The following is a 22,357-nucleotide window of genomic DNA, read 5'->3' on the forward strand; positions in this document are numbered from 1 at the left end:
ACTGTGTTGCATTACAAGTCCCATAATTCCCAAATAGCATATCTAGTTATAGGAATTCTAATATAGCACATCTGGAGTGCCCTAAATTGGAGAAAACATATCTATCACATTTTCCCATTGACTTTTTATGAGGATCCATATTCTCTCACTGCAAGAATACCGTGACCTGGGATTGTTAAAAGATGGACTAAATTATACAGTGAGCTGTTAAGAATAACTTTCCTTTTTGAGATGGATAATTTGGTTGAGATTTTTATTATTAAATTAATTTTATTAGGCTGAATTGGTCATTGCCATTGTTTTGATAAAAGGTTGTGCTTGACGATTGGTCAGCTCTTTGCCAGCTCCTATAATTCCTGAGTGTTATAGCCAGACTATAGTTGCTTAACACAGCAATTTATATATTCTAAATTGTTCTACAGCTCTCAGCCAATAATATTACAGGTTTATTATATGCATTTGGATCACTTATTTAATTAAGACAACTCAGCTACAGCATATGCTGTGTTATCTTATCTGATAATTTGATTTTAACATTTGGTTTTTGCAGTCATACTCGTAAGTGGTCATGCAGCCATTTTCCTGGATGTGTTTGACAATTTATGGCTATATCACCATTGTTCCTAAGCTGATCATTAGCTGTCCTGAGCATAACAAGTGTGTTGCTGAAGCATTACTAGGAATCAGGCAAGCCTCCACTTCCATCCATTGTACAGCATTCTGTTCTGCATGTCTCAGATATTGAAAACAGATTATGTACATTTCTACAGAAATTCAAAATTTAGCCTGGCCAGTTTAATTTGTTATAACATCAGCAGTCTGCAGCACTGTAAAAATAGTAACAAATATTGAGTATTGAATGCCAAGTATACTGTGGGTTAATTGCCTCATTGGCAAATTACAAAGTGGTCTCCTTATGTTGAAGATTTAGGTGGCCCTTGAATGAAGTTTCATGGAAAAGGAAAGAGCATGTTCTGCAACTAACCAACTTTTAAATTACATTTTTTGGCTTATTCTTGGATTTTTAGCCTGATATTAGACAACCCATGACCTCTTGGGTCATCATTTTGGAGATATTTCCTTACCTAAACAGAGAAACAGAATGACCACAGGCAAAAAAACCCAGTGGGAACAGGAGCAACTATCAACCTCCTGCCGGCTTCCCCACTGACTTTCCTTGTGGTAAGCTGGCAGGGAGCATTGGAAATGACAATCATATGAACGTGGCTGACTATGACAGCACGGCAGTGCAGCAGCATTGAAGTGGCCACATCTTTTCCAAATTTCAATCCCATGGGAGTCATGGGTCCCAGATTTTAGATGCATTCTGTAAGTTAGCCCATTGAGGTATCTTGGTTCAAAAATTGTTGCCCTATAATGCGCTGTTTCATCCAGTTGAAGGTTACAAACAGATAAACAGGAGAGTTTTAGAAGCATATAGATTTTGTCAGTAGATGAGGCTCAAGTCAGCTGACAAAAAGATCACTGAAATACAATGTTAAAAGATAAATATGAGAAATATATGGCTGTAGATATAATTTTGATCCTTTTATCCATGAAAATAAAACATAATAACTAATAAACCCATTTTTAAAGGTGAACCTGGCCTTTCATAATATTATTACTTTGACCAATTTAATTCAAATGAAGCATTTTTTAGGGTGTTGTAGAACTGATTTTCCTCAGGGAGCTTCAATCATTTTATTCAACTTAAACATTTGTCATGTGGATATGTTGGCCTTATTGCTGCTTTTGGAGTTCTGTGCTTCTTAGACCTTTTGGAAAAATCAGCTGAGGCTTCATGACAGGAACTGAAAAATATCTGGACTCTCCAGACATTTAACCCCATATTCAATGGCAATAGAAGCTCACAGACATGACACAACTAGATTAGTTGCTTTATCACAGGCAAAAATGAAACTATATACATGCAGAATATCTGTGTGCTGCAAAGAAAGCAGTCTAAGCCTCTCTCTACAGAAATATGCTCAGAAGCGCTGGCAATTCAAATAAGCCACAACAGTAAAATCTTCAGTCAAATCAACTGCACAAGATCAGAAATGGAAATTCTTTGCTGATGCTATTGTACTTAACGATCACTTAGCCTAGAGATTCCTTAACAGCACTGATGGAACATATACAACAATATATTTTGGTGTCAAGCTACAGAATCAATAAAGTGAAAACCCAAAAGTTGACATGGAATTTGACAGAGGATGAAAAACAATTTGTATATTGACTAACAGGTGATAACAATATTTCTGGTAAGAAGGTAAAATATTAAAGAATTTTCTTGATAAAAAATAATAAAGAACTATTTAAGAGTAATTATTTACCAATTTGCTCTTTAACTTGTTTAAACTGCAAGATCTTATTGTTAGCAGGGCAAAAATAATATCCCTTGAGTCTTTTGCTACACCGTGCTCTTCTACATTCAGTTGGTTCCAGTGTTTTCAACTAAGTGGCATGGCAACTTAATGCCAAACATTTATTAGACACAATTTATAATGAACTAAAACTCAGAATTCAAACAAGTCAAAGACTATATTAAATTTCACTAAGCCATCTATTTCTTCAAGATATACTAAATTAGCGTTGTATATGTTAATGGTTGCTGAGAATTCTATGTACACAAAACACACATTTTTTGTCTGTGTGTATATGCCTCTTATTGGAAAAGATCTTTGATCCACTCTGGAAGAATTGCTAACTAAATTGTGGAAGTGTGCCTTGATGTCTAGAATAACATCATATTTAAAAAGTAAATCTGATATAGAATTCAATATAAGTGGATATCATTTTAGATTATAATTTGATACAAGGAATTGTGCTACTTCCACAATGCAGTCGGGTAAAAGGGGCATGAACCTGGGTCAGGAAAATAACTTGACAAAATATCTCATCTCCCTAGTTTATATGGAGATAAAGGGAGGCAGGGGATGCACATTCAGACTTGCAAGATTCTGTTACTATAGCCTTACAATAAAAGTAGGCATTGGTTATATGGCATTGGTTTCTTAGTCTAGTCTACTGTACCTTGTAGGGCTGACAATACTCTTTTAGAAATATATAATAATAAATATATAGATATATCAGATATATGCTCCATGGTTTAAATTCTATGCTTTTTCTTCTAGCAGTTCCAACATACTTGGCTGTTCTTTTCAACACCATGAAAAGCAGATTGGATCTGTTTACATAATGGTCTTCCCTAGCTTTACCATTTCAGCACTAAGCAGGGTTGTCCATGGAGAGAGGGGTCAAAAAAGTCAATATAGTGGGTAAAAAAGCTTTGTCTCTTTTAACATACATGGACACATAGCATGAATGTAAAAAAAGAGGTGGGGCTTTGATCACATGATCATACCACCATCTTGACATTTTAACCTCACCTCCTGCCCCAAAGCCAGTAATTAAATTTTGTTAAATTATCTTGGTATAATATAAGGACATAAAACATAATTAAAATGCATGACAGTAAAGAACCACATGCATAACATACACATACACACACACACACACACGCACGCACACACACATACACACCATGCAGAGTGTGGCCATATTAGTAGTCAAAATCTGATTACTTATTGAAGCCTGCCCAAATAATTTTTTTTTTTTTATCAATGGTGGAGCCAGTCTGATCTTTTCTTATGCTACTGTGCTGTGTATGTATCACTGTGCTGGCTGCAATAGGGACATTAGATAGTGGTCTGGTCAATATTAAGGGCCCACGTATAAGACCTTGTGTAGAACAATAGTTAAGGTGTTCTAGGAATGAGGAGACCTAAGCTGAAGTCCACCATCATCCACAGATCTTCACTGGGTGACTTTGGGCCACTTCCCAACACTTGCCTTAACCTATCCCACAGCATAGGGGTTGCAAGCAAGAAAAATTGGAGAAGGGAGTGCTTTATATGCCACCTTGAACTTTTGGAGGAAAGGAAGAACATGCCTTTCACAAATATAAGAATAACGTTCAAATGGGGAGCCAATCCTGGATGGTACCTGTGCTCTTAGAAGAGTTCACATAGCCCTGAAAACCCCACAGTACCTTGTTACTGGTGTTATTGTGCACAAAATATTACAGTACAATGTTAGGCTCGGAGTTCTTTATCAGATGAAGTATATTCTTGAGAAAGAATATAATGTGTTTATTGGGATAAAATACTGTTATTTTTGCTACAGCCGTTATGGGAGTTCCCAGTTCTCAAGTAATTTTTGAATATTTGGTGCAAAACTAGTTCCTTGGGGACATGGCTACCTCTCCATAATAGAAGTTAAAACAGCTGTTGCCATTTCTAAAATTTTGATCTCCTGTATTTTTTTAAAGTTAGGAATCCGAACTAAACAAAAAAATAAGATTTTTCCTCTTGTTTCCTTTTTCATATCCTGCCTTGTCTTTGTCTGCAATTTGCTAGTCATTGTCTTTCAGAAGTGCATCTGATGTGATGCATCAGCATTTTAGCTGGATTATATTGTTTTATTTTTTTCCCTTTCTTCCTCCTACTTGGATTGGCAATTGCAGCTTTGTCCAGATGGGATGCTTTTCCTGCGTGTGCTCCCAGATACTTTGCAATGCTGCTTGTGGCCCCCTACTCAGCATCATCCAATTGTTCCTTGAAAACAGTTGCAATCTTAGTTGGCAGGTTGTATGAACAGTGATCAAAGAAAAGAATTGGTCTGAATTGGAGTCATTTCACATATCAGTGGGTGCCTTCCAGGGCAGCCCGTGAGGTTCTCCTGACTAAGGCGGAAAGATTTGCCATTTAAGGTGGTAAAAGGTTTGCTGCTTCCTCCAGCATTCTCTTGTATTTGCTCCTTATGTAACCCTGCAGGGTTGCCATTCATCTCTGGCTAGCCACCCAGACAGCTGTTCTACAGTGGTCATTTTGTGCCATGTTTTCAAAGGGACACATTTTAAGGTACCCACAGGGGCTGCTTGTGCAGACAGCTGCTGTAGCCATGCCTCAATGTATCACTCTGAGGACCTCTTAGAGCAGCACATATAAAAAGACAGGCTGGAGCACAGAACTACCCTGGAGGGCTGTGCCCTTCAGGTGCAATGAAATGGCTCAATGAAGCAGCAGCAGGTCAGTAACGTGGCAGGTAGGTTTTGCCATAAATTCACTATCCCTCCCAGACCATCAGGTTTTGTGTCTGTGTGTGCCTTTGAGCCAGTGTTGACTCCTGGCAACTGCCTGACCTAGCTCTGCAGTTTTCTTGGCAAGATTTCAGAAGTGGTTTGCCATTGCCTCTTTCCTAGGGCTGAGAAAGAGTGACTGGCCCAAAGTCACCGTCCCAATTTCTAGCCTAGCACCTTAACCACTACACCAACTGGCTCTCTTGGTTGATAGCTGCTTCATTATATTTTATGGGAGTGCCAATCCTCACTTTGTAAGTGACTTTACTATTTGAAAACGGCTACAGTTCATGTCTTAGACTCTGCCACATAAGTCCATATTGCAGTATCTTCCTGTTGACTTAAAAATATTTTGGGGGCCATCTTTAAGAACAATATTGCTTCATTTTCTTTTTTTTTAATAAGAATTTTATTACGTTTCAAACAAAGATAAAAGCTACAGAAAAACAAACAACTACAAAGAAAAAAAAACTACAAAAGTGTGGAAACACAAGGGAATTTTTTTTTAATTAAAAAAGAGCTGACTTCTGACTTTTAACAGCAAGGATATACAACAATTTTCCATAATCCCTTACTTTATATTAAACCAAAATCATGTTATTTCCATAAATCACTCCTTTGGCACATTATAAAAATCACTAAATACAGTTGCTCCCTCCCCTTATATTAAAAGAAAAGAAAAACTATAGATAAACTTCCTAATCAACTCCCCCACATAGATAACATTTATTTATTATTTCCTTCCTACTACTATTCTATACATTCCTGTCTACTAAAATAAAGATCAGACTGAAAAAACATATATAAATTGTCTGCCATTGTACTTGATAATACAGTTTTAATAATCTTAATCATATTAAACCCAAAACCAGACATTTATTATTTTTTATTATACCTAATCTTAATCCAGATTGTTAAAGATAAATGAAATCAGCCAAACCCTAAAAGCAGTCCAGATAAATATTCTTAAGCCCTTACCACACTTCAGAATAAACTAGAGCATTTACATATCCCCACAGTGCATACAGAATTTTTTTCTTAAAAAAAATCAAACAGCTCAACTGCCCCCCTCAAAAACTCCAACTTCTCTTCAGGAGACCTCCCATACATAATAATCCCTTCTTTTCCAAGGCATTCCACCAGAAGATCAATTTCACTTATGGCTTGCAACTCAATCTCTCCCTTTAATTTATTTAACTCGACTATCTGATCTTTATCCAGCATTTCAACAGAAGTCAAGGAGATGTTTCTGTCACTGTTAAGTTCCCCAATTTCATCCACAACATCCCCAGCCAGATGACACATTTTAGACCTCATATTTTCCACAATGACCTGAATGCCTTGTATAAAATTTGGTAGGAATCAGAAAGAATCTGTCTAAAATCTTAGAGAAAGTCTGTTTAAAATCCTCCATGTCTCATGCAGTAGATTATGGTGACCCCTAGGAGCTTAACCCAGTGAAAGTCAAAGATATGAAAGAATTGCAGAATGTGTTTACATAAGCAAAAGTGAGATATGCAGTCAATTCCCCAGGAAAAGTAGAAGCAGAAATCTAAAAGTTCAAAACAGTTGATTCAATGTGTAGGAAAATGCTAATATCTTCAAGTTTTGTACAAAAATAATAACGGGGAGACAATTATTTACTCTCAATCCTCCTTAATATTTGGATGGAAAACAAAGTCCAAAACTTTAAAAGATTTTTTTTTAAAAAAATTAATCCCAGAAATAATAATAAGCACCAAGAGAACCTGCTTCTCCTTGCTGTAGAAAGCCTCTCTTAGAGTACGTGTACTTAAAAGAAATATAAATTGGGTGATTTAGAAATGGGGTGGCTGGTCTTAGTGTTCCTTTAAGGCTACAGCACAGCTTGGAAATGGTGATGTCCCAGCCTCCCAGCTAGCTCTTACTAGTCAAGCACAAATGCTGTTTGTGATCTTCTGGCTGCAAGCAGCCATCCAGAGGACAGATGGGGTGATTCCAGGTGTTTTCCTTTTTTTCTAGAAAAACACTCTTGGGCTTCAGGAAAAACCTGCCTGAGCCTGAAAAAACTGCAGCATTGTCAGTTCTGCCCGCTTAGCCTGCAGGCACCGCTGTTCAGTCTGCCATGTCCCCACCAGAAGTCAATATTGTTTCAGTTTCTGAAATAAGTTAATTTCTGCTTACATGTACATAGATTAGTTTGGAACATTCCCATTACAGGTTTAATTGACCCCTCCCTCTCAAGTACTCTGGTTCTGTCCATTTCCTTGATGGAAGACTGAAATCAATATAGAACTTTCAGCCCACTACCTGAATGTACTAGGCTTTGAGAGAACTTCATCCAAACTGAAGCACAGGCCCATCAGTACTGGAAGAATCTTAGTAGAATGCTACTCATGTATATAGTAGGCCTGTTTAGGAAGTCAACTTCCCATACTAAGCATTTAGCCAATACAATATTCTCTGCCCATATCATAGAAGAGCAGTTATCCTTTCCTGGTCTAACATTTTGTACTCCTCACCATTAGGAGGGTAGATTTAATAAAATCACTGACAGGAGAGAATCTGCTCTGCTTCTTGGAAGAAATAATAGTCTCTTCCATCTAATAGTGATGAACTTCCAGGCTAATAGGCCGCACTCTAATTATTTGGTATTCTGAAAATTTTCCCGCAACTGTGGTGGGCATCTTCAGACGTGAAAGTGGTCTGCTCTGTAGCATGCTTCTTGGCATTTCTCAAGCAATAGCCCATGGCCTCTTAACCCAGAAGCTCATCACCACTGGGCTGACCTTGGCCATAAAAGCCTGTGACGATATATAGTCTTTTCCATGCTTTTGTACTTCTGTACTTCATGTAAAGTTGACCTAATAACTTTTCTCCTGCTGCATTCTCAAGTGGTTAACTGGCTCCTCTCTCTGATTCTGTCCACCAACATTGTTATCTTCTCCCTCCCATTTTCTTTAGACTTTCTTCATGCCCTATGCCATTCTTCTCTTGCCAAGAAATGCCAAATCAACCAAAAATCTTAATCTAATGGCAGATGCTTAATTTAGGAAACTGCTCATAGCTCATCTGATAACAGATTTGACAAATGAATTGCATGGACATTTGAGAAATAAGTAATTCAAGGGAATTAGGCTGGCAGAACTTGCTGTATTTTTTTTGTGAAATGCCTAGAATCAGTGACAGGGCAGCAAATAATGAATTTACATTCTTTCAGCATAATAAATCTGCTTGTGTGGAAGCAACCAACCATCAGTATTTTTTATGACCCAATTTTCTTTTAACACCTCATAGTGTTCCATAAAAAGCTCACAATTTTTAATAATTCCACTGTGAGGATGAGTAATTCTTTGTCATAGTTTAGCATGCTCATCCATTCAATGGAGCAGAAGGAAAAGAAATATGATAGGTATTAAGGAAGAAGCACTGTGCTAGATTCCCTAGCAATAGCAATAGACAGAAGTGCACAATCTGAGGTTCCAGTTTTCATTCCCTGAAAGCCTTTGCAGGGATTCCTAGAGTTCCTAGATAAATTGCTGTTGAACTTTCATTCTTCATAGGACAAAGAAGAAAATTACTACATATACAAGGGTAATATTAACCAAGTTTAATTTAGATAAAACTGAAATGAATTAGTTATTGCATTGGCCCCAGCCACTTCTTTTCTTGGCCACCTCCTTTTTGAAGGTGTAGCCCCCAGAAGGTCCACATAGTTAAAACAATGGTGTTCCCAGTAGTAATATATGGCTGAGAGAGCTGGATCATAAGGAAGGCTGAGAGAAGGAAGATCGATGCTTTGGAACTGTGGTGCTGGAGGAAAATTCTGAGAGTGCCTTGGACTGCAAAAAGATCAAACCAGTCCATCCTCCAGGAAATTAAGCCAGACTGCTCACTTGAGGGAATGGTATTAAAGGCAAAAATGAAATACTTTGGCCACATAATGAAAAGACAGGACACCCTGGAGAAGATGCTGATGGTGGGGAGAGTGGAAGGCAAAAGGTAGAGGGGCTGACCAAGGGCAAGGTGGATGGATGATATTCTAGAGGTGACAGACTCGTCCCTGGGGGAGCTGGGGCTGTTGACAACCAACAGGAAGCTCTGGCGTGGGCTGGTCCATGAAGTCACAAAGAGTCGGAAGCGACTGAGCGAATAAACAACAAGCCCCCAGAATCTACTCAAAGCGAGCTGTATGTTTTAGTCCTGAAATTTGTTACCCCTTGCCATAGTTAGAGAGGACTGAACAGTTAGCCAAATGTACCACTGTAGCAACAATTTGTTTACCCTAGCTACCTCTTGCAGCGCTGGAGGACTCCTTACAATTCATATTCACCTCCTACCCATTAGAGTCCTTGTAAGACTCTGTATCTTACATTAGCCTGTAAGCCTTTAATCCTATTTTCACAGATTCACAGTGAGCCATCACACTTTAGCTTTCATCTTCATTGCTTGTGTGTTTAAGAAAACATAGGCAGAACAGGAATATCCAAGTCTGTCTCTTTCACCTTGTTCAGCATTGAAATATTCAGCATAATGTTGCATTATTGTTGGTTTGACTCTTTTTTCTCTCATTCTTCTCTTTTAAAAATAACAAAGCACTTACAAAAGCAGGAAAAATTGTCCATGACAGTATTAATAGGTAAGAAAGGCTTTAGGTGGAGAGAACTGTATTTGTCTTAATTGCTTGGCTTAAAAAGAAAAAAAAATGTTTAGAACAAAAACAGCATAAAGATCTGTAATTTTCTCCCAACAACTTCTAGATCTTCCCACCTCTTCCTATAAGGAAATTGCATATATATATATATTTTCTTTGCAAGGACAAATCTTTCAACATACTGTACCTCCTGTAAGGTTAAATTCAAAGTAGCTATTGACAATCACTTTCTTATCCTTCCCCTCCTTTTTTGGCCAGTAGTCAGATTAAAAAGACAGGTACTTCTGTAAAATGACTAGCTGATTATGGCAGAGGTTCCTAATTCCTGTACAGCTGCCAGGAGACCGTGTACTTCTCTTTGTATGCCTTTCTTGTCATCTGAGGAACTGACAAAATGTGCTTATTAGAGGAACAAAAAAACTATATTCAGCTGAGCAGTGAGAACAAAATTGGGACTTATTGCATAAACGTATTTTCTATAGACTACAAACTACAGTCATTATTTTGCATAATATCTGAGGCAGAAATTATGTCATCCTATAATGTCAAGAAATTAATTTCTCTTAAACTGGGTGTGAACTTACCATTTTGACTCTTTGAGATAAGTAGCCTCTACCCATATGCAGGTTTGTGCAGTCTGATACAGTATGAGGTATGAGAAAATAGCTGTTATTGCTATGGCTGGCTTATCAGAAAAATTAACTCTGGGTTAACACAATACTGCTATGACATGACAGGCTATGCCCAAATAAACATGGCTTAAAGTGACAGCTTGTTTCATATAGTATGCTAAGACAATAGCTGAATTCCTACAACATGCTGAAACACAAATGATGAGATTATTATTTTGGTCTAGTTTGTAGATTGTGCAAGTCTAAATTGTGTGTATTTGTTTTAAATACCTGTATTGATATACCAGTGCAGTCTGCAAGAGGTAAAGAGGCATGGTTTATATATGGCTTGGAGACATTGGCAAGAAGCCCATAAACATACTCTTGTAGGTGTTAGATATATGTGAAAGCTGACTAAATATTTAGTCCATACATACAACATTTATTTCATATGTATTAAAAACTCTAAATTTCACTCTCTTTCAAAATTGCCTGGAACTCTCAGGGCAGTTTGTCAAAGTCTGGAGCCATTTCACTGATCTATAAGCAGAATTTCCTGACAAGTGTCAGGAGAAGACAGGTCAACTATCCACAGTGTAGGTTTCCGTTAGAAGGATGCAGAATTGTAGCACTGATTTTTTGTTTGTTTGGCAATATGGTAAATGATCACCTGACAAACTCTACAAAACCAAGATGAGAAGATCAAAAAGACGAAGCTAAGCAGGGTCTTCAATTTTAACTCAAGGTTAAGTTTCATGGAATGCAAACTTAATGTGGTCTGACAATCTGCTATAAACTATATTGCCCATTCTAATTACACTGAACATATTAGAAATTTTGATAATAAGATTTGATTCCAGTTTTGGATCAGAGGTATGCCCCAAACATCTGCATTGTTCAGCTTAATTTACTGCACCTGAGTATCTCTTGCGTAACCTGGGGATGCAATTATCAGGTCAGATACTTGCTGTTCTTAAACAAAGCATCCTGGAATTCTTCTCAAGGATGACTTACGATATCTCTTTCTTGATTCAACTTGATTTTTATTCAGATCATGTCAGTCCTATTTTTAATCAAAATTCAAGGCAGAAACTCTCATAGTAATTACAATAGGATTAGGCACTTGAGTTTCTTTCCTATCATAATAAAAGTGTGTCTCCAATTACATCAGAAGTGCTATTTTTTTTTCAAGGACTACTGTTTTTTTCTTTTCTTTCATACAACTGACATCTTGCAAAGCTTCATCTTTTTCAACTGTAGATGGCACCATTAAGGAAAACAGAAATCAAGAAATAAGCACCCTTGTGGTCCTTCAGATGATACCAAGAAGAATTGGTGGCAGACAAAATTTAAAAGTAGAGAGAAAATGAGATGGACATATTATTAGCAGTCTATTATCAACAGCATTTTTATTTTATTTATTTATTTATTAAATTTATCCTCGCCCATCTCCTCCCATCGGAGGAACTCTGGGTGATTATTTCTGCTTGTAAGAATCAAAGAGAATTAATGAATTGTAAAGACTAGCTGTCTGTTGCAGTATATGATTAAAAATGTAACTCATTTTATTTGTTTGCATTGGTAGGGCAGTATTTTGATCTGTTGATTTACTTTGTGGGTTTTTTAAATCTCCCCCCTCCCCATAATAATTTAAATTTACAGGTTTTCCTAGGTTACAGAGCTTTCATATGTAACTTCACCTGAGAGTTTTTAATGCGCTTTTATCCTTTGATCTAAGAAGCACCCAGAAACTACTGGTGTAACATATCCTTTTTGGTGCTTGGCAAACCTACTTGGACAAGCCAAAATGCTTCTTTCCCTTGTTTTCTTGCTGTTGTTTTTCTGCCTTCTTTCCTTTCCCCTCCTGGTCCTAGTGTGGATTCTTTCTGGTATAGAGTGGACAGTGATTCTTTCAGAACAAGTCCTTTTTCTGGATCAGTGGAGAAATCTGGTCTCCAAAGGCACCACCATCCATACTTGTGCTTGAAATACTAAGGAACAAAGGTATAATCAACATAAATATAGACCGGAGCTTCCATATTGACCTGGGAGCAGTGGCTGTTGTAAATAAGTTTGGGTAGAGTTGGATGGCTACAGCAACTCACATCATTCACTGCCTTCTCAAGGAAAGGTGGCCTGTAGCAATCAACATTTCATTTCATACACTTCCCTATTATAAGTCAGCCCTCATTTTAAGCAACTTTTGGAGTGTTTCTTTAATTAAGTAATACAGTGGCATGTGAATATTAGCAGTGGGGACTTATCAGTGGACTTCTCTATTAGGCATCTTTGTTAGGGTGACTCCATTTTAATGAACTACAGCATTTTCTTTCTCTCTCACACACTTTCATGTGTTTCTTTGGCACCCATCAGTTTCAGGATGAATTTACTGTGTCATTTTAGAAACATTTCAAAGTGTTTGTTGTGATTTCTATTTTGTTTTTGTTTTTGTTTAAAAGAAAAACAATAACGTTCAGGGGATTTCCTGTTGTAGAGGAAAAATTCCAGAGATCTCCAAATCCATATCAGAACCAGATAGTTTAGAAATGTCTGAACAAATTGGGGAGCTGTGCAGATCTTTTGCACGTCTAACATTTTACAAGGAAGGAAATATTTTTAGTTCATTAAACTCTCCTTTTGTGCCTGCCAACTTTAAATTGGCAAAACATTTTGCATATATTCTTCTACCAGATAGATGGTCCTTTGTTTTTCACAACTCAGACTCTAAATGCACCCGGCATGGTGAAGAATTTCTGTAACAGTGAAGAAGTGTCAAGCCAAAGACACTTAGTCTCATGTCCCAGGAAGACAAGGTTATTAGAAAGAAAGGGATATTCAGACATTTTACATAGGCTACTAAGAGACATTTGCTGCTGATCCAATGCACTGTAAACCTCCCTGGATTTTAGAAGTCTTGACTTCTTAACATAAGAGTCTTAGCCTAAGACTTGGACCATGAACATCTAGGTCACAGACCTACCATCAGCCATGAAAACTCACTGGGGGACCATAGGCCCAAAAGTTTATTTCAGCCCACCTGGAAGTAATGAACCTGGAAAAAGTTGTTCCCATACTGAAGACAGCCATTGGATCCTACCTCCCTAACTTTATTCCTTATGCCAACCTACCTCACAGGGCTATTGTGAGAGTAAAATTAAAACCCATGTAAATTACTTTGAGCTCCCAACAAAAGGTTTTATGTAAATCCAAGAAAACAGATAAACTGACATAGTTCAGACATAGGCTTGTCTGTGTATTTATGAAGCATAATTAACAAGCAGGATGGGACAGGAATTGATACAACTTTCTAACAGGCTTGTATATGAGAAAAAAGAATTTACAAATTCCTGAATAGATATAAGATACATTTTCCAGGCCTCTGGGTTAAGAACATAATATACTGTTGCTATTTACCAATTTTATTTTTAAAAATATTCTTATCATTATAAACAGGAGACAAATACCACATTCAAGTACAGAAATCTATAAACAGGTATCTTACATGATAGGAAAGTTTTATATCAGTCAATATCTACAGTTGCATGCAAACCTTTATGGCCAAATGATTTGTTTCAGAAGGGAACAGATCTGATGCAATCTTCATTCAAAGTTAAATATGACATCTTTCTACAAATTTGAATTCATGCCTACTATTGGGACACCCTTCCAGTTGATTCAGTGCTCTTTTTCTTTCTTTTTTACTATAACATTGTTAACAATGTCTAAAAGACTTTGCATGTTTCTATGTAACATGCCTGATGTTGGACAGATTAATATTCTCAGAGTTTTCATTACTTCCTACCTCTCTCAATTTAATCTTTATTTTGCTTAAATGTCTGTAGTTCATGGTCTTACTGTGACTTGCTCTCTCTCTAAAATAGAGAGTAAATCATAGTAAGAACATGAACTAATTCAGGTTTTTAGATTTTTGCTGTTTGTTTTTTAATAATTTCTAGTTTTTTAAAATTAGTTTACTTCTTTTAAGCATGTAGTTGTACAAGCTACACATCTACATCTACATATATTTACTAATTTTATTAACATGTAATGATTTTAAGAAATGTTACCTATCCTGTTTTTAAAATGCCTTTTTTTAAAAAGATCATGTAACTCAAGCTCCTTCCTGTCCCTTGATCTGAACTAATGAATTTTCAGTTTGATTTTTAATTTTTAAAAATCCATATACATAAAAAGCAGACCTGAACCTATTCTCTTTCACTTAGCCCTAAATCTAAATATTATCATATTAGGGGAGGATTAAGTATAGCTTAATCTACTAAATATGTCCATGATATGGAACATTACAGAAGCATATTCACTGCTGGCTTTTGTTTTCAAACTCACCATAATTATCTACTATCTACTCTGGCATAAATATTACCCCCCCCCCAAAAAAAAAGGAACAGAAAGGGAACTGTAGGGAAGCCTTACAGCAGTTGACAACTTGGCAACTACAGTATGCTGTTGTTGTTGTTGTTGTTATACATGCTGCCCAACTCCCAGCAGCAACTCATGTGCTAGAGTACCTATTAACTCCGAAATAGTATCTGTAGCCCCTCCCCCAATTAATAGTATACATTTCAAAGATATGCAAGATTTTTGTAACTGTATGATAACTCAAAGTGTTATTGCTTCAGATTTCAGGTGAATTTTCAGGAAGGTAGGAATTCCAGGCCATCACTCACAGAATCATGGGTGGGACCTGCAGCCTCATAAAGATGCTAACCCTGCCTTAGAATTTAAGAAGCTTGTTGTGACATACGCTTCACAGGTGCTTTTGTATCTTGTACCTTTTAAAGGAGGAAAAAAGCCCATCATCTAAAAACATCTGTATCAGAAGAGAATGCATTACAACCAGGTAGCATTGTACCTGCTGCCCACCTACAGGCTGTTGAGAAAGGGAAACAGCACATTTGTTTTACTTCTCCATCTTTTTAAATGAGAATAGCTGCTTCAAATCAGCAAACTGCAGAACAAATTCAGGTATTCTTGACTGGCTTTATTGGCTTCTTGGTTAGTTATTCAACAAACTACTTTTCCAGCATTGACAAACAGAATGTGTTACCATCCTCACTCTAGAGTCCAGAGCAGACTCTCAGTCTCTGTTACTAACTTCTTGGGAGAGATATTTGGGAATTTTTTTAATCATAAAATACCTTACATCTTCCTATGGAAGAGGCTCAGTACAAAAGCTTAGTAATATTTAAAAATATCAGCCATAAGTCATGGTGAGGTCATGTTTGAAGAAGCACAAGGAATATTAATCAGCCCTCACAGCAACACAAGGGACACATTGGGGTAAAATCCCAAGGTATTATGAATAAACAGAGCAAGAAAGGAAACAGCTTGCAAGTAACCAAAAACACAGACATTAGATTCTGAAAAAGACCTATTATGTTATCTAAACCTTCCCTCTGCCAGGCTCCAATTGTTCCCCACAGTATTTTTGCCAGCATTGCTAGATGCGTCTACTGCAAGTAAACAGCATTCCCACTTGAAGAGATCTCACTTGCCTAAAAAAAGGGGAGATTGAACTTTATTTCTGTAGAAGTTTCTCTCTCTCTCTCTCTCTCTCTCTCTCTCTCTCTCTCTCTCTCTGTATGTGTACCCACACATGCATACATACACATACACACAGACTTAAACACCATTTGGCAGAAATATGATTTAAGAATCCTCTATCACGCATTATAGTATGTAATGCGGGGGGGAGGCCAACCTAATTTTTTAAAAATTGATTTAGCAACTTGCACTGGATCATATATTCTAGTTATTCCCTTTGCTAAGATACCACCCTGAAAGCCTTGGGAAAATGTTAATTCTTTATAGTTATTTTTCATAAAGTTATAATAATAACAAATGCTACTACAAGAGATGAACTTATTTGCCAGAGTAATAACTTTTGATTCACCAGTCCCTAAAATAAGCAGAAAATATGGCAGGTGAGAGGAAGAAAAGGAGAGTGGGGATAGAGGAATTGTTTCCTTCTCTTTCCTAATTTTTTTTGTATGTAATCAGCCACAAATTAAGATAGGTAAAATAGAACGATAAAGTAAGAAGAAAGTTGATATGGATTCTTTTTCCTGAAGAAAGAAATTGTATGGTTTGCCAGCATGAAAAGTCTGTTAGTTCAAAATAGAATCTATTTTGGCAAAATAGAAATAAAGACTGTGCACATTGATGAAACACACATTAACAAAGCATATGTAACTGAAAGCTGAAAAATAAGAATAGTACAGACAGATAGCCTGGCCTGGAAGCATAAATAGGATGTTGAAAAAGCTAAAACTTGGAATGAGCTGAGATTGGCAAAGAACAACAGGGGAAAAAAAGGCTTCTTTAATATGTTCTGTATTTCTGTTTACTTTAAATGAGTTTAAATGTCTTGATACAGATGAATTTCATCCTAAGGTATTGAAGAAAGAAATAGATAGTCTGATTTTGCTTTTACATACCATACTTGAGAAATCCTGAAGAACAGATGAAATTCCAGATGACTGGACCAGGGCAAATCCTATCTCTAGCTTCAAAAAGGGGAAAAAAGAAACAAGGAAGCCTCAGTCTGATATCAACATGAAGGAAAAGTCTAGAGTAGATTATAAAATAATAAGTAAGTATCCTAAAAACAATGTGTTGAATACCTGAGGTCAGCATAGATTTGTTAAGAGCAGATCTTATCATTTTTTCATTGAACAACTTCCTTAATTGATTGATGGAATGCTACAGATGGAACATTTCTTGATTTCAGCCAAGCATTTAGGAAAATGCCCCATGACATAATGATCAGCAAGCTAATTAAATATGAACTAAATGGCATAACATAGAGGCAATCTGGTGTAGTGGTTAAGGCATCAGGCCAGAAACTGGGAGACTGTGAGTTCTAGTCCTGCCTTAGGCATTCACCACCTTGAGTTATTTATAAAAATAATAAAGTGGGATAGAAAATAAAGCCAGTTGGGTGACCTTGGGCCAGTCACTCTCTCTCAGCCCTAGGAAGAAGGCAATGGCAAACCGCTTATGAAAAACCTTGCCAAGAAAACTGCAGGGACTTGTCCAGTCTACAAGAATTGGACATGATTGAACTGATAAAAACAAATGGCATAACAATTAAATAGATACTAGGGATGTGAAGTTATTCAGATCAATAGTAGGAAGAGTGCTTCAAGTTCTGTATGTGCCTGTCAGCAGCTCCATAAAGATGCCACACCTTTTCATGGACTCGCACAATAGTTAGGCCGTCCCAGGAAAATATACATTTGAGTTGGAGGCATTAATATGTGGTGAAAGAGTCTCTTCCAATTCTATGATTTTGTGATTTTATGATAAATACCAGTGAAAAATGCTGGTAATTTTTGCATTAGAAAAATTTGTGTACAAAAATTAGGTGGAGTCTGGTAGCATCTTTTCTGACTAATAAATTTTATTAAAAACCGTAAGCTTTCATGAGCTGCACTTTACTTCATCAGATGCATATAGTGGCTAGACTAATGTAGAATTAAAATGGTGGTGGAAGAATTCAGGTTACGTGAGACAGATTATGAGTACCTTATCAATTAACTGACTTCACTGGAATCACAGCTGCTTTTTTTTCTATATAGTCCCTTGCAAGCTAATGTCACAAAAGGTGGTCATGGAAGGAACAACTTGTTCTCATACATAGACTATTGCACTCTGTTTCATACTCTAAGCCTTCCCCACTTAAAATAAAAACAGAGGGATTTTTTTTGGGGGGGAGGGTTAAGAACAGAGTTAATGATAGTTAGTTTAGCCTCTCTTTAAAACTACAATTTAGCTTGTAAGTAGCCATTTCTAAGGTGATACATTGCATGCTTTGACTTTACTGTGTATTTTCAGATGACTCGGGCATCTCTCTTTGCTTGCTACAACTCTGCTTGAGGTTGAGGAATAAAGGGATTTTAAAAGTATTTTTCTCTCTCTTAAATGTAGCAAGATTTACACAGTAGTAAGTTATTCTTTAATAATAATTATATATGTAGCTAAACTCTTGGTTGTTATTTCTGGTTTACATTTTAGCAAAATAATTTCAGTTTGAACAATTAATGCCATAAATTACATGAGGCCTGCCATTTGTCAACTTGGGTGGTTAGAGAGAGTTCAGACAGTTTCAGTGTATTCTTAATTATGTGAAAAATGCACCTTAAAACCTGGGGTTCCCAGCCTGCATCCCTGAAGGATACAGATGGTTCTTGGAAAGAAATGAATTCAAATTTCTTTCTAGTAAGAATTATTTCACCCTTCTCTGAAGTCTGCTTCTTGAGAGAATAGGAGAGAATAGGAGGTCAGATTGAGAGAGACAAAGAGAAAGAGAGACAGAGATAATAGGGTATGAGAGAAATAATGTGGCTGTCAACCAGAAAAGGTTTTCCAAAATGTTCTAATAGAATATTGCAATTTGGGCTGGGAGGTGCATGGCATCTATATTAAAATGTAATATTTAAAAGGTTAGTATGCTGATTCATATGTCTCAGAGTACAAGAACTAATATAGTTCATTGTCTAGGATATTGGGTTGGATAAAATAAGCCCAAGTTCATATTTCTACCTTTGCTTTCAACATCCACATGGAGGGAATCTATAGATCTTCTTCAGTTTATAATTTATAATCCAGTAAGAAAATGATCTAAATAAATTCCACTGTGACAGAATTGCAGCTCTGCCTGCAACATTGTCCAGCCTAAGGATAAATGTCTCTGCCAGAGGTTACAATTAGGTAGTGGAATCAGCACGCAGTAGTCTATAAACTGTCAAGAGGTCAAGCTAGGAGCTTTCATAAATTGAACCAAGAGTATAAATCAGGAAAGGAACAGGTAGAAGCAGTTGACTATTCTAGATATCAAAGATACAATAAGGGAAGATGATAGTAGAAGCACAGAAGCTTAACAAATGGAACAATATCTTGTGAAAATATTTGGACCTTCATATTTCATAAAAATATTTGTTCTTTCTCTGTTCCATTTGAGTATTTTGAGTAATTGCAGAAAACCTGTTTTTGCTTAGCTTTTCCTCTAATTTGGATGGTAAGGCTTCACCTCTAAGTATCTTTGCTCTTTTTCATTTCATATTCTATTTCCTGAGTCAGCTAATTTCAGTCAGAGCTGGAAGTGTTGTCATTATCTTCTACTATATGATGGTGAAATTTCTTGAGTGTCTTGGTCTGATGTTTGTCTCTGAAAAGAAGAAATTAGGCAGATTCATTAGAGGTGTTAGTACACTTAGAGTTTTGTGCTGGTTAACTCATTGAAAAGTGCATTAACCTATGGAAAAATAGACCAAACTAGTTGTGTTATAATTGTATGAATACAATCTAATTCCATATTTTATTTTGTAATTAGCACATGAAAAGGAAGCTGGAGCAGCCAAATGTCTATAGGGAGAAAGAAAGGGGTCTAACAATTTTCTCCCTATTCCAAGCCCAATAAAAATTGCTTCTCCAAACTGCTAGTTGCATTTCAACAGAAGCTCCCATTAACATCACTGGAGACTTCTCTCAAAATGCAAATTGCAACAGTGAAGACTTTGGGCTTTTCCACACTCCAGCCTTAAGCTGCTAGACTCCCTGTGCAAATGAGATAAACATGAAACTGGCTTAAAGAAATTTGTTTCCAGATTTCAACCTCTTCTCCTTTGACTGTCATGATGGCCTGATGGTCTGTCTGGATCACATTTACCAAAGCCTCTTGTTGGTGGATTCCCTTGTTTCTTTATACCTCTTGGACTGGTCAAACAAACAAACAACAACAAATAAGCACAATTATACCATTTTTCTTCTGTCAGAGGGTATTCCTGCCATAGTGTATAGTAACCGACTGGAAACAAAGGGTTTGCCTGCACTGGAATTAAGTGCAGAAGGTGAACTGGACATCAGCAATATATATTATACAATAATATGAATGGACATTCATTCATTCATCTCATGTCTAGTTTAGCCTGTGTGTATTTTCTTGAGAAGAAGCTCAACTGAACACAGGAGGGCTTCCTACCAACTAAGGAAAGACATAGGCTTGCATTGTTAATGGAATAAGTCCAGATGTGCCTATATGAAAGGAAGCATGTTTGACTATATTCTCCATGATATTTTGTACCTGCAATATAATAAAATATTACTACCTATGAAAATACATTCAGCTATTGATTTCCTCTCCGTAGCTTTCTCCCTACTCATTGCTTGATCATATAATACCCCCACATGTATGGATAAATGTTAATCTCTCCTGTGGGTGATTTCAAATATGTTGTTGCAGAAAGCCAGTGGAAGATGCTTTTCATCTCCTTCTTTTCTCTTCCTCTTCTTCTCTTAGGTGATTCTCATTCTTACAAAGCTGCATGACTTCAATTTGGGAAGTGTCACTGAAAGCTCACTTTGGAGGTAAGCAGATTACATGGTATCTTTTCCTGAGTGATAGAGGATGAAAGAAGACAAAGGAAAAGTTGTGAGTAACTGAACAGATATTGACTCTTTGCCCTTATGAGCAGGGGAATTTTTTGTTATTTAAAAACCCTGCTGTGGCAGTTACAGATAATATGCTTTGACTTGTAGTCAAAATCATGCATTGTTGGAACAACATGGGTACATTTTGTTTTCCTAAGACTGGAATCTGTAAATCATCATGGTCATCTGAGGCTAACCCTGAAGTAAAGGTAGTTCTCACTTAACAATGGTAATTGGGACCAGAATTTCCATCGCTAAGCGATGTGGTCGTAAAGCAAGATGTCATGTGACTGCATTGCTTAGCAAGGGCAATCCTGGCAATTCCCCTTGTTGTTAAGTGAATTTTACTGGTTGTTCGCCAAGCACCCATCCCAATCCAAGCCACTCCCAGCTTGGTCCCTCCCAGCCCCGAACCTCAGTTAGGTAAGGGACTGCCTTCAGTTCCACCACCCTTCGATCTATCCCCCTTCTCTGCCCTTTCAGCCACCTGGCATCCTGACTTGCATGTGACAAGCAGACACAGAACTGCATGGCTCTGGGGTGGCAAGAAGCTGCCCTTCCTTTCTGAAAGCTCTGAGAAGAGAGTGCAGCTTTCCAAATACAGTGCTCTGAAGGGAGCCATGTGGAGGAAATGTTCACTAGAGAAACTAGGTTCAAAACGGAGTCAAAAAGGTAGCCAGGTGCCTCTGCTTTGCCAGGTCACCTTGCCATCTTCTTGCTCCCACTGCTGACAAGGTGTGCCCAGCTTGGCCCTTCATGCCCAGAAGCCCCTTTGTGCCAAGTGGCAAAAGCAAGCACCTTTGCAAGTGGTTTCTCCAATGACCGATTCCTTGCAAAGAGGCGTGTTTGCAAGCAGCTTTTCCAGGAACTGGCTTTACACAAGCAGGTGAGCTAAGGTGACAGAGCTGGGGCAGTGGAGCGCATGGCAGCAGGGGTCTCAGTGCAGGGTGGCGAGGGTGACTGTATCTGGGACTGGGCTGGGGCAGCTGAGGCTTCCTGGGGTGTGGCAAGCAGCCCCAGAGCCACGTAGTTCTGGGGCTGCTTGCCACCCCACAAGGCAGGGTGTAGGGCGGCCAAAAGGGCAGAGATGGGGGGGGGGAGATAGGCAGGTGGGTGTTGTTGAAGTGCCCCTGTGGCCATAAGTGCAGCGCTGCAATGGTTGTAACTTTGGGTACCTGTAATACATAACGTTTTTCAGTGCATTTGTAACTTCCAACGATCATTGAACGAATGGTAGTTAAGCGAGGACTACCTAACATCCATTTGTACCTAGGAGGCTCCCAAGCAGATATGAGTGAATGTCACTCTCTCACTTGGGTACCTCAGCAACTCACACAGAGGGATACAATGCCCCTGATACTGGAGGTGACATATAGTCAGGCCTAATATCCTTATCTTCCATGAGTTTAGCAAACTCCTTTTTAAAGCTATCCATATTGTGTGGTGCCAAATACTATAGTATTACTATTCCAGTTTACTCTCTCCTGTTTTGTGTTTTTCAGAATCTTTTGTCAAAAGATT

General features: G+C 37.6%; 1 protein-coding gene across 1 annotated transcript in view; it reads left to right on the top strand.

The window, feature by feature from the left end:
• SORCS3 (sortilin related VPS10 domain containing receptor 3) overlaps nt 1–22,357 on the top strand; it is a 516,059-nt gene that overhangs the window by 159,910 nt on the left and 333,792 nt on the right. The window contains exon 2 of the mRNA XM_063307802.1: nt 20,706–20,773. Within this exon, the coding sequence (XP_063163872.1) occupies nt 20,706–20,773 (68 nt within the window). The remainder of the gene's footprint in view (nt 1–20,705; nt 20,774–22,357) is intronic.

Source organism: Candoia aspera, chromosome 6 (assembly GCF_035149785.1).
Source record: "Candoia aspera isolate rCanAsp1 chromosome 6, rCanAsp1.hap2, whole genome shotgun sequence".
Classification (NCBI taxonomy): Eukaryota; Metazoa; Chordata; class Lepidosauria; order Squamata; family Boidae; genus Candoia; species Candoia aspera.